Raw genomic sequence first — 17,055 nt, forward strand, 5'->3', positions numbered from 1 at the left:
CCCAGGCACTTCTCCTGCAGAAGTCCCAGGCACTTCTCCTGCAGAAGTCCCAGGCACTTCTCCTGCAGAAGTCCCAGGCACTTCTCCTGCAGAAGTCCCAGGCACTTCTCCTGCAGAAGTCCCAGGCACTTCTCCTGCAGAAGTCCCTGGAACCCTACGGCGCCTTCTTGGGGGTCCTTCCAGGTCACTAGAAGATGAGCAGGAGGATGATGATAAGTAAAAGGGACCATCATCCCCACTAGCTGACTCGGTGTCAGAGGCAAGCATGTTATATGCCTCCAACATGGTGTACGTCTTCTGAGACATTGCACACAAAAAAAATAGAGAACTAGAAAAATTAGATAATGTGCACCAAACTACACGGATAAACCGTCTAGCAGGCACACAAAAAAAAAAAAATATAATGCACACCAAACTACACGGACAAGCCGCACAGATGGCACACACAAAAAATAATGTGCACTAAACTACACGGACAAGCCGCACAGATAGCACACAAAAAAAAAAAGAGAATGCACACCAAACCACACGGACAAGCCGCACAGATGGCACACAAAAAATAATGTGCACTAAACTACACGGACAAGCCGCACAGATAGCACACAAAAAAAAAAAGAGAATGCACACCAAACCACACGGACAAGCCGCACAGATGGCACACAAAAAATAATGCGCACTAAACTACACGGACAAGCCGCACAGATAGCACACAAAAAAAATAATGTGCACTAAACTACACGGACAAGCCGCACAGATAGCACACAAAAAAAAAAAGAGAATGCACACCAAACCACACGGACCAGCCGCACAGATGGCACACACAAAAAGTAGCTACGTACGGGTACACCTACGGCGCTCTGGAAAAAAATATTACCAGGCACCGAAAAAAAACCTATGTGCACCGCGCAAAAAGGCGCTACAAATGCACCTAGCTTGCCCTAAGACAAACTAACTACCGCTAAGACTGCTAAAGATTCTGTGCAGCGCTATTCACACGGCGCACTGAAAAGTGCGTCCAGTGCAGAACAACGCTAACACAGCGCACTGAAAAGTGCGTTTGGGTTCAGAAGGGACAGACAGGGAAAAACGGAAGACACGTGGGATCACACAAGGCGATCACACAGGGAACACACAGGACACAGGAAAAAACAGATAGGATGGGAATTTGTAGGGAACAATAGGGATCAGATAAGGATCAGAACACTATTTATAGTGTAAAAGTGTATTTTGGTGCACACAGTAACGCTCTCTCCTCTCTCCAGCGATACCAAACCAAAATGGTGCCGCTGGAGGAAGAGGAAAGGGCTAAAAGCACGTTTTTCAGCCCAAAATCGCTGTAATTGGCCAGTCAGGTTTGACTGGCCAATCACGGCGATCGGCGGGCGGGACCGATTTGATTGGTCGGGTGACGGAGACAGGAACTCCTCCTGCCTCTGTCACCCAATTCTCGTCCCGATGTCACCACGTCGCGAGACGTGGTGACAATTCTAAAATCCTATGCGCTCGCGCCGTAGCTGTACTGCGCTGAGCGCTAATCGTCGGAAGCTGCGCAGTACAGCTACGGCGCGGAGCGCTAAGGTGTTAAATGTCTGTATAAAACTGGCTACACACTTGCATACGTCCTATCCAGAGGTCGCACTAACATATTTCTAGAAGGGTAATAATACTCCTCTTACTATTTTTGAGGAGTATTTTTAGCCGGGAAGGAGTATGAAATTTTCAGTAATACAAGTATATAACTCATGGCTGTATATAATGTTGATAGACGCTATTTATATAAGAAAATCATGTGTCAGTATCTTCTGTGTTTAAATAGCAAATTGAGGCAGTTATAGTGATGTTACATCATGCATTGCCCAGACTGGAGCCAACGCCCCCAACCAAAGTCGCCAAAAACCTCCCACCACCAGACTGCGGCCACCAAATCCTCCCACCACCAGACTGCGGCCACCAAATCCTCCCACCACCAGACTGCGGCCACCAAATCCTCCCACCACCAGACTGCGGCCACCAAATCCTCCCACCACCAGACTGCGGCCACCAAATCCTCCCACCACCAGACTGCGGCCACCAAATCCTCCCACCACCAGACTGCGGCCACCAAATCCTCCCACCACCAGACTGCGGCCACCAAATCCTCCCACCACCAGACTGCGGCCACCAAATCCTCCCACCACCAGACTGCGGCCACCAAATCCTCCCACCACCAGACTGCGGCCACCAAATCCTCCCACCACCACACTGCGGCCACCAAATCCTCCCATCACCACACTGTGGCTAACGCCGCTGACACCAAATGTCCAGATTGCGGCTAACGCACAATGTATCCCTCTCCCCATGTGACCAGACTGCAGCTAACGCACAATGTATCCCCCTCCCCATGTGACCAGACTGCAGCTAACGCACAATGTATCCCCCTCCCCATGTGACCAGACTGCAGCTAACGCACAATGTATCCCCCTCCCCATGTGACCAGACTGTGGCAGCCGCCGCCGAGCCCCAGTGGCCAGACTGCAGCTGACACTGCAAATCCATGATAGTTGCTTTGTAAAATGCTTTTTTTAAAAATAAATTTTGTTTTATTTTTTTTGGTGTCTGTGTTGGGGGGCAGCGGTTTTTTTTTAGGTTTTTTATTAATTGAATTTGCGTCTTTGTAATTTTTTTTTACGTGTTTTTACTGTTTATGTAGTCCTGTTTCACATACACCTCAAGCCACCTCAGAAATCGCCAGACACGCAGTCCCACGTAACATATACCTCATGCAACCTCAGCACCAGACACGCAGTCCCACGTAACATATACCTCATGCCACCTCAGAACTCGCCAGACACGCAGTCCCACATAACATATACCTCATGCCACCTCAGAACTCGCCAGACACGCAGTCCCACGTAACATATACCTCATGCCACCTCAGAACTCGCCAGACACGCAGTCCCACGTAACATATACCTCATGCCACCTCAGAACTCGCCAGACACGCAGTCCCACGTAACATATACCTCATGCCACCTCAGAACTCGCCAGACACGCAGTCCCACGTAACATATACCTCATGCCACCTCAGCACCTGCCAGACATGCAGTCCCACGTAACATATACCTCATGCCACCTCAGCACCTGCCAGACATGCAGTCCCACGTAACATATACCTCATGCCACCTCAGCACCAGACACGCAGTCCCACGTAACATATACCTCATGCCACCTCAGCACCAGACACGCAGTGCCACTTAACATATACCTCATGCCACCTCAGCACCAGACACGCAGTCCCACGTAACACATACCTCATGCCACCTCAGCACCTGCCAGACATGCAGTCCCACGTAACACACACCTGCCACCTCAGCACCAGACATGCAGTCCCACGTAACACACACCTGCCACCTCAGCACCAGACATGCAGTCCCACGTAACACACACCTGCCACCTCAGCACCAGACATGCAGTCCCACGTAACACACACCTGCCACCTCAGCACCAGACATGCAGTCCCACGTAAAATACACCTCATGCCAACTCAGCACCTGCAAGCCATGCAGTCCCATGTAACATACAGGTCTTCCCTGACCTTATCACATCCACTCCTGTCAGGCCCCCTCACCTCCATACACTTGTATGCACACAGTACCTGTACACGTTCTTCTTGCAGGCAGCCATTACAGTTCTACTTCCTGTGAGGAGACTGCGTAGTAAGCCACGCCCCTTTCCCGGAGGCTCCGCCCCTCCCGTGACATCACAACTACCCGGAGCAGCTCCATTCTACAGGCTACCAGCGCTGTAGTGTGAGCTGAGCAGTGCCGGCCCGTGCGCTGCCAGTGTAATGTCCTGCACACCATTGCTGTGCGCTCCGGACCGCTCAGCTCACACACTACAGCCAGGGATAATTGCCAAGCGTACTTTTACGCTTGGCAATTATTCTGGGGAGTAATTGCGCCTCATCATGCGTCTATGACGCTTGGTGAGGCGTTAATGTGATCTCTGGTCCTATCTATTGTACGTCTGTCTGCTTTGATCCTGACAAAGGGTAAATTTACAAAAGCTTTCTCCCATCTGTAGTAGTTACTGCCTAACTAGCTCAGCATGGAGTAGCAAATAAATCTTTCAAACCCATCACATAGGTGCTAGCTACTGAAGAAGAGGGCATTGCAAAGCTATGGCCACTGCCAAATTTATATAGCGCTGCAAATGAAGTTTTTATATTTTAGTTATAATGACACACAGCATTTTAACGTAAAGTTCTGTAAAATGATCCTGAAGGTAAAGGGCTCAATTTATCCCTCTCCATACAGGATGGCTGATTGGTTTCTTACAGTTGGACCTACAGTTAACACTTGCATTGAGAACCGGCCTCAAGCAACTGTTGTAACTATTTTAGTGGCAAAGGTCCATTTGGTGCTTGCATGGTGGTATTCAGTCAGTGTGAGGTAATATTTGGTTATGGTATGATGGTATTCAGTCAGTGTGAGGTAATATTTGGTTATGGTATGGTGGTATTCAGTCAGTGTGAGGTAATATTTGGTTATGGTATGGTGGTATTCAGTCAGTGTGAGGTAATATTTGGTTATGGTATGATGGTATTCAGTCAGTGTGAGGTAATATTTGGTTATGGTATGGTGGTATTCAGTCAGTGTGAGGTAATATTTGGTTATGGTATGATGGTATTCAGTCAGTGTGAGGTAATATTTGGTTATGGTATGGGGGTCATCAGTGTGAGGTAATATTTGGTTATGGTATGGGGGTAATCAGTGTGAGGTAATATTTGGTTATGGTATGCTGGTATTCAGTCAGTGTGAGGTAATATTTGGTTATGGTATGCTGGTATTCAGTCAGTGTGAGGTAATATTTGGTTATGGTATGCTGGTATTCAGTCAGTGTGAGGTAATATTTGGTTATGGTATGGTGGTATTCAGTCAGTGTGAGGTAATATTTGGTTATGGTATGATGGTATTCAGTCAGTGTGAGGTAATATTTGGTTATGGTATGGTGGTATTCAGTCAGTGTGAGGTAATATTTGGTTATGGTATGGTGGTATTCAGTCAGTGTGAGGTAATATTTGGTTATGGTATGATGGTATTCAGTCAGTGTGAGGTAATATTTGGTTATGGTATGGGGGTAATCAGTGTGAGGTAATATTTGGTTATGGTATGGTGGTATTCAGTCAGTGTGAGGTAATATTTGGTTATGGTATGGTGGTATTCAGTCAGTGTGAGGTAATATTTGGTTATGGTATGGTGGTATTCAGTCAGTGTGAGGTAATATTTGGTTATGGTATGGTGGTATTCAGTCAGTGTGAGGTAATATTTGGTTATGGTATGGTGGTATTCAGTCAGTGTGAGGTAATATTTGGTTATGGTATGGTGGTATTCAGTCAGTGTGAGGTAATATTTGGTTATGGTATGGTGGTATTCAGTCAGTGTGAGGTAATATTTGGTTATGGTATGGGGGTATTCAGTCAGTGTGAGGTAATATTTGGTTATGGTATGGGGGTATTCAGTCAGTGTGAGGTAATATTTGGTTATGGTATGGGGGTATTCAGTCAGTGTGAGGTAATATTTGGTTATGGTATGGGGGTATTTAATCAGTGTGAGGTAATATTTGTACATAGTATGGTGGTAATCAGTTAGTATGCATCATAATAATTAGTTATGGTACGGTGGTATTTAGTCAGTGAGTTAATATTTGGCAATGATACAATGCGGCCCCCTACTTAAGGACACGCAATTTACAGACGACCCCTAGTTACAGGCTGACCTCTCTGCCCACTGTGACCTCTGGTGAAGCTCTCTGATAGCTTTACTATAGTCCCAGGCTGCAATGATCAGCTGTAAAGTGTCTGTAATGAAGTTTTATTGATAATCCTTGTTCCAACTACAGCAAAAATAAATTTAAACTACACTTGTCACTGAGGAAAACTGAGGACTGCCTGTAGGACCAATCGTCATGCTTTGTGCTTTTTATTATTATTAGTGGTATTCAATGGGGCACATTTACTTATCCATCTGCTGAAGTTCACCAAAAGTGTATTGTCTGACTATAATGCACTGTGCCGCGATTCACTAATATCGTGCGCCCGATATCATGAATGTGTTGGATCGCCGGACGGCACGCCCTCAATTTGTGTGACATGGAAGCCGGCGCAGCGCCACAAAAGGATCACGTGCGCCAAAATCCCAGCGCAGACACTTGTTAAATACCTGTCCAAGCCGTGCAATTCCCGAAAAAGTCAGACAAAGTGAGCAGCGTAACCCTAAGTAAATGAGCCCCAATATGTAGATTATTATTTGGTTTTGGTATGGTGGCTTTCAGTCAGTGTGACATAATATTAGATTGTGGGGTATTCAGTCAGAATATACAGTAATATTTGCTACTAGATATAATTTGCAGTACTGTATTATTGACCTTTATATAGATATGCTGGCAGCTCTATGGCCGAAATCCAAGTGTAAGGCTATGCTAAATCCTAAATGTGTGCAGATTGCATTAATATTCTAGAGAACTTCTTTTTTTGGTGCAGCTCACAAGTATTACAAAAAATGGAAGTAAAATGCAAACTATGATGTAGATATGGGTAGCCTTCACAAATGTGATTTTACAGCAGCTTCTACCCAATTTCAGCTTGGTATATCCTATATCAGCAGGCTTTATTCTTCTCACAGAGACAGTGTGATTGTACAGCAGTGGGCACCTCAGTCACATGAACATGCAGTGACAATGTACCCAGCTATTGTCTATAATGCTGTCGGCCTGCATGCATTCTCTATGAGGGTAGTCAATAGTTTTGCATGGCTGACACCAACTAGAATATAGATTTCCCTTTTTTCTGTATACAGATCCTAAAGTATTTTACTGCAGCAGTTCTAAGCAATGTCCGTGGCTTTTCTGCTGGGGGATGTTCTGTTCCCTTGATCCAGTTGTTATATAGCTGAGGTTACAGTAACACGGGTTGAAATGAACTTGTCAGCTCTTGGGTCAAATATAAAGTAAACATATAGCCCAGTAGACGAAATCTGCTCCATAGGCTTTGTCTACCATGGTCTCAATGCAAAGAAATCTTTATTATTTTCTGAATTGCAAATACATGCAAGTCCTGTTCCCAGTGCCACCAACTCAGCCTTTTGTGAAACCGATTACTTTGCTCATTTTCGGGAGTACCATACAGATTTCCCACAACCTCTGGGTCCGATAGCCAGTGTTTTATATTGTCTTAATGTTGTGGAGCCATTTATTACTTATCATTGGGACATTACAGTGATGGCGAACCTATAGAGACTGGTTGCCCAAATGAAATGGTACCAATCCCACCCTGTCTCCACATCTCCTCACTCTTCCTACAGTTCAAGTGTCACTTTAAAATAGCACAAAGCTGGTCCCTACCTGGGCTGCTCGGTACTGCAGGGAGATTCCTTAAAGGACATCTTTCACCAGGATCAAGGATTGTAAACCTCCCTCTGACAGAATCTGCACTTCTTTTAGCTTCTTATGCCCTCGTTTTTATATAAAAAAAAAAAAGCCTTTAAAAATTACGCAAATGAGCTTGTGGGGCTCAAGGCTCTATTACCAGCTATGAAGCCCAAAACCCCTCAGGCTCATGTGCATAATTTTTTTTTTTAAATCAGCCATAATATAACATCAAAATTGTTGCCTTTTTTTTTTGTACTATGCTTTTACGATAGTTTTCCTGTGCATAATTTTAAAATCCTTTTTTTGTACAAAAAAACAAGAGCATAAAAGGCTGAAAGAAGAACAGATCCTGCCAGTATGTCAGTGTGCTTGGTTTACAATCCTTTTTCTGTGGCAAGATTGTCCATGTGTCGAAAGAAAGGACCCTGAGGAAAGGCACTAGCAACTGTATCATATGATTACCACCAATGGGATAGGATATCCGGTTTCCCATTCAAATGCAAAACCTGGCACTCCTGTCGATCAGCTGATATGCAATTCTGTTTGCAGTTTAATGTCCATCACACGGCAGCCCATTTTTTTTAACTGCCTGTATTTGCAGTTCTGTAAATCCCAGAACCACAAGTCTGGATTCTTTTGCTTAATATGACAGCAAAAGCATACTAGGTACTGTAGAACTGAAGTTGGCATCTCAAGCGATTCTCCCCCTTAAGCTTCTAAATTGACTCAGGCAAAATATGGAAATAGTTTTTCCTAGATGGAACAAGGAAAACCACACCTCTTTCTCTATCTTGTAAGGCACCCCCTTACCATCAAGCATGACTTTCAGGAAGCCTAATGACATGATGTGGGATTAAAGCCAAACATCAATGGCTACAAGTCTCCACACGCCTGCAAGGCGTGCAAACTCTCTGTAAGAAGAACATCTTGTACCCTACCCCAGGGTAGGAGTTGTAGTAGTAAAATCCAGTGACAGTGTCACTTTAAGGTTTATGTTCCATTCCTTAAAAAAATAAATTAATAAAATTAATAAAAATAGTTTCTTATCAATCAGTATTATTCCACATAATACATTAAGTTGAGCTTAGATTTGACTAAAGCATTTTAATAAGTTTTCAAAACTTATTCTTTGTTATTACAGACATGCTATAGTATTGCCCGATAATGCACTTCGTAGTTAGTTACTGGGAACAAATTTCCAGTGATCCATTTTCTTTATCCGCTTTTACTGTTTTGCATGGTTATGCTTCCCTTTCATTGGGTGAGATGATTTTGTAATATACAGAACATTTACTGTACAGTATATGTCTTGTATGGTAAAATTGTGGTGCCTTTTTCGTTTTCTAGATTTTAACGTTTGAGACCAAGAATCCTACAGAATTAGCTGAACGTTTGAGAGCCGTGTGTGGGAACCAGAGCAACGCTTATGCACGATTACTCGAGTATCGGCTCAACGCTTTGCGTGGTTTGTGGAATGCACAGCGCCAATTGGCTCTGGAAGAACAACATGAACGGGATGGCTCTGATGAGGAAACGCTGGCATTGCTCAAGCGCCAAGGCTTGTTACAGCAACCGGAACAAGCTCCATTCACTTCGCGCATGGGACTCTTGTTGGTTTTTCCCCTTATTCAGTCTCAGAGTAAAACAGACCCGTCTCTGTGTAACATAACTGCTGAGGTGCTATTGAATTGCCTTCGGGACTGTCAGCCGTTAAGCTTGACAAAAGAACCAGCAGACTGCTTGAATGGTATAGAGTCCTTGCTCTGCTCTTGGCTAGAAGACACTTCTGCTTTGGACCAACAATTCTCCTACAAGCAGAAGGAGAACTCTGCTGCTGCTCTGGTTGCATTGGCGTGTGCTCGGTGAGTATATCTACCTCTTGAGTGAGAATCATATCTAATATTCTGTATGTCTATTTTTCTTTAAGAGATTTGAACGGAAAATGTGAATTAAAAATGTTTATGTGCATTAGTCCCCCTCCTATATACAAAAAAACTGAGGAAAAACTGTTCCATCTTCTCTTCATTTTTTTAAATCACTTTTTAACTAAAATTTAGAAAATGGAGAAACGTATAAAAAAAGCTTCTGTCATGTCACCTCAACACCCCACCGTAATATGATATGGCTTGCACTCCTGTGTCTTTTCTCTAGTACCTACCAAAAAACAGACAATAACAGTACATAATAACCATAGTCCACATAAATAAGGTCAGTGCTTTAATACATCATAATGCTATATAAAAATACAAATACAATAGATCTTATAACATGTCACATGGAGAGTCAGAAATATAACACCAGACAATAACTGGCTAAAAGTGGTAGACACCCAAGCTTCCGCTGCGTGGATCTATAACTGACTTGTGACCAAGGCCTGGATCGATGGAGACAAAACCAGTTATAACCTGTCTCCAGAGAGATATACCCCCTCAAAAATTTAGCTATAAATAAGCAAAGTATCTAAATATCGACAAAAGTAAATAAAAAAACCCCACAAGAACGATCTAAGATGCATGGATACCAGTGCACAAAATACTAGTATATGATGTTAAATAACAAGTGTAGTAATTGCCAGGAGATAAACCGCCTCCAAAAAAAAGTCATACCCACCGGTAAAAGTATCCATGTAAAACAACTACCGATAATCTAAATCAAAATAAGGTCCTGTGTATACCATGCGTCACAGGCCGGGTTACATGATTGTGCATATGACAGGACAAATGCCGGCCCCTTAATGACGCCCAGTGACGCTGGCAGTGCCGCAACCAAGAGAGTCAGCCTCAGACAGCACACACGACGAGCGTACTCGTCCCGAGCACAGGTTAGTGATGTCTTAAATCAATAACTAAAAATATTGATTTACCATATATACTTGAAAAAAAAAAATTTGTGCTAAAAACCCAAACTCGGCTTATACTCGAGTAAAAAAAATATAGGTTTTACCAGGTTTTTGTGGTAAAATTAGGGGCCTCGGCTTATACTTGGGTCTGCTTATACTCGAGAATATACGGTAGTAGGCAAAAAAATCTGTTTAAGCCCTCTCACTCACCATTCCCCGGCAAATCTTTCCAGATTGTTAAAAGGAACACTATATACATAAAGTAGCTCCCTCTACAGCTATGCCTGACTTTCAGGAAGCCTAGTGGGATAATAGTCTAAACTAGAACAGTAACCAAAAGGAAAAGACTCCTGATTATAAATTTTGTTCAGTCTATCCCTGCACAAATTGCTCCCCCTACCTTTTCCACTGCTCTGAATTGGAGCCTATTTTAGCAGAGCTTGCATGAATGAAAATTATGCTCCATATAATGGGGACAAGATAATCTGCTTATAAGCGTTATCTTGTATTTCTAGGTTTAGTGTTTCTTCAAGAAAGATAGTTAAAGTGCCCTTTAAATGTTAAGAACTTAGAAAGTACATTAGCAGATATTGACATAATAATCTATAATAGCCCTTTGACAAGATGCGGTAAAGAACTTGTTTTTTTTTTTTTTTTTTAACAATTATGGTTCATTATAAATGAGTAAAATAATCAATGAGTAAAATAGGTTTCAGCACTGAGCAAAAGTCGGTTTCAGCGCACCTCAACCCTGGAAAACAAATTGGACTATACTTCAATTAACTTATTGGGTGACCTCCACTGCTTTATTCAACTTCTTTGTCCGGTCTATTCCATTATGTCTGCTGTGCCTTTATTTCACAGATGTGCAGCCTCCACCACTGCCCTTTGATCAGGGACAGCGCAGGGGATGTGTCAGTGCACAAGCTGCCCTAACAAGCCACATGCAGACTGTCAGGCCAAGAGTCCAATGAGCCCTTCTGTAACTGATAGCAGCATTCATTGGTGCAGGAGGCCAGGTAGTGGTGAGTATAGGACAGGTCTCCTCCTGCCGATCCACTCTGTGTCCTCTTCTATAACTCCCCTCTGTGTCCTGATTCCTGACACTGGATATATGCACTGGGTTAAGGACACAGAAGAACGGCCACAGGAGCAGGAGCGGATCCAGAAGTGGTAAGTACTTGCTGTACTGCTCTCAGGTCCTCTCCTGCTTCTGGCACAGCTCTTCTCTGGTCCTGATACCGGCCCAGGTATCAGTGCAAGGCACACAGCACAGCGGCACATGGAGGAGGGAAGAAGCAGTGTGGTGCAGGGAGGAGAAGAGTCAGGAAAGGAGAGGATTTATTACATTTTTGTCTGCTCTGGGATCTCCAGTATGATTGTCTGCTATGGGCTCTTTAGTATTTGTCTGCTCTAGTGGTTTCCGGTATTGGTAGCTTTATGCTCTTGGGGTCTCCAGTATTTTTAGTCAGCTATGGGTATCTGCTCTGGGGTCTGCATTATTTTTTTCTGCTCTGAATGCAGTATTTGGGTTCTGGGGTGGTGTTTTTTGCTGTACAGTGGCATTTATAATTTCTGAGGGGGCATTTTGTGCTGTACTGTGGTTGCTGCTTACTAATGCCGTCCCTTACAATTGAGCAGTATGACAATATATCCCTTGGACCAATAAATGCTTCTCACTCCTGGCCTAAATCCTAGGATCAGGAATAAAATAGACATTTAAAGGAAATTTCCTAATTTTTATAGTTTATTAAGTGTTTGTGGAGTCGGTTATTTTATCACAACTCTAACTCCACCAAAACTGTCACCAACTCCACAGCCCTGCCTAAGGCACAGTGCAGACTAGGTAAATACAATATTAGAAGCCTCTCATGATATTATTATTATTTTCAACCAGAGTGACCGCTCTCCTGGATGTATCCTCTGCTATAAGAACGCGTAACATACAACACGGGTCCAGGACCTTCATATCATAACTGATAGCTTAATGTGATTGGACCAGTTTTAGGCAATAAAAATCAATGAGGTTCTGGCTGCTGGTACTCCCTGATCGGAGTTACAGCGATCCAGGGAATGTGGTTCCAGTTAAATAAAGCAGCAGGTCGGTCATGGATATGCATCTCTTGCTTCACTATTCAAGCTTTATGGGTTGTGTTGAAATCTAAGAACCTTCTACTTACCTCTCTTCCATCTGCCGGCACTGCTAGTCGCTATATGTATACAGATGCTGCAGCCGTGACATCGTAGCAGTAGCCCAGCATCCAGTGCAGCAGTCACATGCCGCAGCCATGATGTCACGGCTACAGCCTCTATACATATTGCAGAAGTCACAAGGCTTTGTATGCAAACTGAGAACCGCAGAAACTGCGTAAGACCTTTGATTGTTGGGACAGTGGGCATAAGAGAGGTCATTTACTTTGTTGCTTTGGAAGGCTTCCAGGCTCTTCTTAATCCATGTTTTTAAAGGATTGCTTCCATTATAGAGAGCACATCCTAAATATCTGGTAGATACTGGACACCAAATCCTGCTCAGGATTTCTTACAGGAATGAATGTAATTATCAGGACCTTTTCATGGCTCCCTCAGGCAGGCACCTAGTGGGATTGGTGTTGTTTGACCAGAGGTAGGACCCACGCCTTACCAGATACTTCTAGCATAGTCTGTATATGAGTTGTGAACTCAACTCAAACTTGGTAATTAAAGAGTTTAAGTACCTTTTTTCAATTTTTTTTTACAAATGTCAAAATATTTAGCGTATATGCCGGCGTATAAGACGACTGGGCGTATAAGACGACCCCCAACTTCTGCCCTAAAAATATAGAATTTGGTATATACTCACTGTATAAGACTACCCCTCTCCCAAATGAAAAAAAGTCTGCTTAAAACTTTGCAAAACAAACAAGAGAGCAAGTGCCTGGTGATCATAACTGTAAGCTGCGATATTAATGAAGATCCGACATGCTTCTGTAAGTGCCGCCTGTGACCCCCAGCTCTGTGACGCCGACCGCTGTGACAGGGCGGCTGCATTGGCATACAGCGCGCCGCCCCGTCAGCGCGTACTAAGCCTCTTCTAATGACTGTGAGAGGCGGACTGCCGCGCATGCGCGGCGGTCCCAGGAAGCGGCTCTCTACGCGCTGACGGGGAAAAAAAACACCTCACACAGTGCGGCCCCCATATATCCGGCGTAGAAGACGACCCCCCACTGTAGCCATTATTTTAAGGGGTTAAAAACTAGTCTTATACGCCAGTATATACAGTATTATGTTTATATAATATTTATGATATGTGGGGACCCAAACCTGGCAACCTCACTTCCGCACTTCCATCTCTTTTCTGCTTCCAAACCATATCAATGTACAATTATACAATGCCCAATGTTTTTTCCTGAATGTGCTGGCCATAATACCATGGATACGAATCTTCCTGTCACAAAATCAGAGGCACAATTCAAATTTATGACCCTCCTTCACACCCACAATCTCAAGAAGTTTACTTTATTTGACCTATGCAAAGCAGCAGGAATTCTAATGTGTTTTTCTTTTTTCTTGATTTCCGTGTCGTATTTTAGAGGCTCATTGAAAACCTTCATTCACACGGTACACTTGCTACAGAAACAGACTGATTTAGGATCCCTGCCAGTGGCAGATGTATTATATAGGTGAGTATTGAAATCTGATGATGGGGCTTTTCTGCTCTCGAAAATATATATCAAACCAATACTGGATTAGGCAGTGCAGTATTTCTAGTATGAGCTCTGAAAGTGACTAAGTCTGATAAACATGTCCGCAGAGTAATATCCTATTTGATGACCACATCATTGGCTCGGTTGGCGGCTCTGGAGTCACAGTTAGCTCACCGCCCTGTAATCATGCACAATAGACCCAAATGGTGGTTGTGAGCTAACTGATGCTTCTGCGCGTAGCTCACTGCCACCTTATGCGGTCATGTGTATGAAGCCCTAGTCTGGCTTCACTCAAACATACTTGGTCTGCGGAAACAGATCTACAATTTAAACAGGAACTACAATTTATAATATACAGTTTCTACTTGCATACAAATTCAACTTAAGAACAAATCTATAAAACCTATCTTGTATGTAAGATAATAATTACAACATCATATATTAGTTTAACAGTCCACTGCAATGTGCTCGGTCCATGAGATCTATCCATACATGGGTCTTCTTCCACATAACTAGTACGTTTATGTGCAGCCAGTTTAAGAGGAACCATAAAATGAAATTAAAGAGGCTGTCCACTTTCAGCAAATATTTGATATGTTTTGTGTAAGAAAAGTTATACAAATTTCCTGTGTAATATACTTTCTGTATCAGTTTGGCAAGCTTTTCTAGATCTCTGCTTGCTTTCCTGCTATAGAAAGCTTTTGTGTTAACTTCCGGTGAATAAAGGTTTGCCCAGTTATTATCACAGAGAGTAATAGGAGTTGTGTGATAATAACAGCTCATGCACCTTCATTACATCACATGGACAGATCTCTATCCACAGGACAGCAAGCAGAGATCTAGAAAACCGTGAGGAATTGATACAGAAAGTATATTGGAGAATTGTATAACTTTTTCTAACACAAATCATGTCAAATATCAGCACTGAAGTCAAGCTCTGATGGACCTGCATTCAGTAACTGGCTCTGCTGAAGTCTTGTGTATGATGTCAATCACAGCAGAGTGGTGTTATGAGGTGGAAGAGTTGGTCTTCAGTGCTAAACTCCACCTCCGTGACTTTATGCAACCAATTTACTTCTCACATCAAAGTAGAATTTCTGGATGATGCCATTATGTTGTCTCATGAAAGAAGCACGATTGGTAGGCACAGTAGGTGTTAATTCACTTGATAATGTGCTGATAAACCATTAGGGAAATTTCTACTGACAGGTTCCCTTTCAGGGCTTGTTCACACATTGTTTTTTTTATTATGTCCCATCAAAACCTTGTCACAGGTAAACTTTGCTGCACGGAACCAATTTTCATCAGTCGCATAGACTTTGACTGTGAATGTGGATTATGGTTGTTTCTTTTCTTTCTGAAGTGAGTGAACCTGAAGGCTTTCAGATACACTGTCCACTACAGGAGAAAGAAGCAGAATAAAGGACCGAGAAGTTTCTTTACTACCGTAAATGAACTGTATTAAAAAGTTTTCTATTAATTTCTGCAGTAAAAAAGTTTCAAAGGTTTAGTTACTTTTTAACTGCACATTGAACTGAACATCTCCTGGACTTGACAGACTTCTTCATTCTGCTGTAGTATTGTTTCCCCTCAGTAACTCCCAGTAACATCCTTCACTTATCTGCACTTTCTTTGAAGCAAGAATATTGCCGTTTCATACTTTCGTTTCTGTTTTTACACAAATCTCATCGGCCCAAGTATTGATCATTTTGTTTTTGCTGCTTCTTTAATGTTGGAGGCAGCATCCCGATGCACTCGGCAGGCAGTGAGAGCACTTTTATAAAGTACATGCATAACGTGGCCTTCGCACAGCGTGTGTCCTGCTTTTATGAATAATGAATGTATGGCTTTACCTTCTCTTCAGTGTCAATCTTTGTGCTTCTTGATTTATGCAGTTTTAACTTCACCTTGTACAGAAAACTGTGACCTGATGGTCCTGGTAATCTTGTTCTACATTTCATTATCTTAAGGTTGCTGCTTCTGGAAGGAGGGCCGGGATCTCCCTCTTGTTTACTAGGAAGCAAGCACATTGTATCCTGGGGGTTTGAGGATATGCTTCCAGCTCCTGATGGGACCAGTGGCTCAAACAATGAAAACAAAGGTAAATTGTCATCAAGAAACCAATTACCAAGATTAAATGGCTTAAAAAGTGTATAAGAAATACATAATCACAAGACTTGTCTGCAGTTTTCGTATGGGCCTATCTATTTTCTTAAAGTTGGGTGATTGTGTGGTGCACAAAAAGAAAAGGTTACCACTCCTTGGCTAGTATGAGTGTATTCATACATAATTAAGTAAGATTATTAATTCAGCATATTTTACCTGGTGACTGGTGCTCTCCAAAAAGGCAGAGCTACAGTACCATACATTACATTGTAGAAAGAAGCCTTGTTTTCATGATCTCAAACAACCACTTTAAATTACCCAAATATCCATTTAAAAAAAAAAACTTTAAATACTTAACTAATATGAAAATTATCCCTATTGGTCAAATGGCATAAAGGGTCGTAAGAGTAGTAGATACATCTTCTGTTTTCAAATGTTATTATTATGATTATTATAGTCTTTTTTATTTTTCAGTGTAGATGATTAAATAATAAGTCTTTCCCTCCAACTCATTTTTGTTTTCCAGATGCAGATTTGGGTCGTTGTCTTGCATCGGATGGACTTTACCTTTATACAACTAACTCAGTGGGGAGAGGCTTGAGTAAACTTGGCTCTGGACTACATGGCACTTTACGGTACGTGCATTTATGGATTTTGGATGGTGGCTTTCTGAATGACTTCCTGTTCATGGTTAGTCAATGAGTGTCGTGGAACAATTCTATAGTTTAAAATGAAAACAAAATGACCAGTTGCTCTATGTCCTAGTCTGTGGCTTGGTCTGGGCTTTTGTTGTTCAGCATCAATTTTAAAATGACAGCACCTTGACGGCCAAAAATATTTAAAGGACATCTCCCATCAGAATAAATGATTGTAGATGCTCATACTCTCCTCCCCGTCTCGTGCTGATGTGCAGTAATCTTCTCTTGACATGTCTAAGAAGCATAGTGTTTCTGAGATGTAAGCATTACATCTATATGATTGCACATAGACCGAAAATTACAGAGGGAGAGCCGGTGACAT

The 17,055-nt window shown here is 42.7% G+C and overlaps 1 protein-coding gene across 2 annotated transcripts in view; it reads left to right on the plus strand.

Annotated features, from left to right (window-relative positions):
• Positions 1 to 17,055, plus strand: part of HECTD4 (HECT domain E3 ubiquitin protein ligase 4) — a 107,208-nt gene that overhangs the window by 15,938 nt on the left and 74,215 nt on the right. For both annotated transcript variants that reach the window (XM_072142766.1, XM_072142775.1), the window contains exons 2-5: positions 8,755 to 9,269; positions 13,816 to 13,905; positions 15,900 to 16,030; positions 16,562 to 16,670. In XM_072142766.1, the coding sequence (XP_071998867.1) occupies positions 8,755 to 9,269; positions 13,816 to 13,905; positions 15,900 to 16,030; positions 16,562 to 16,670 (845 nt within the window). The remainder of the gene's footprint in view (positions 1 to 8,754; positions 9,270 to 13,815; positions 13,906 to 15,899; positions 16,031 to 16,561; positions 16,671 to 17,055) is intronic.

Source organism: Engystomops pustulosus, chromosome 1, assembly GCF_040894005.1.
Source record: "Engystomops pustulosus chromosome 1, aEngPut4.maternal, whole genome shotgun sequence".
Lineage (NCBI taxonomy): Eukaryota > Metazoa > Chordata > Amphibia > Anura > Leptodactylidae > Engystomops > Engystomops pustulosus.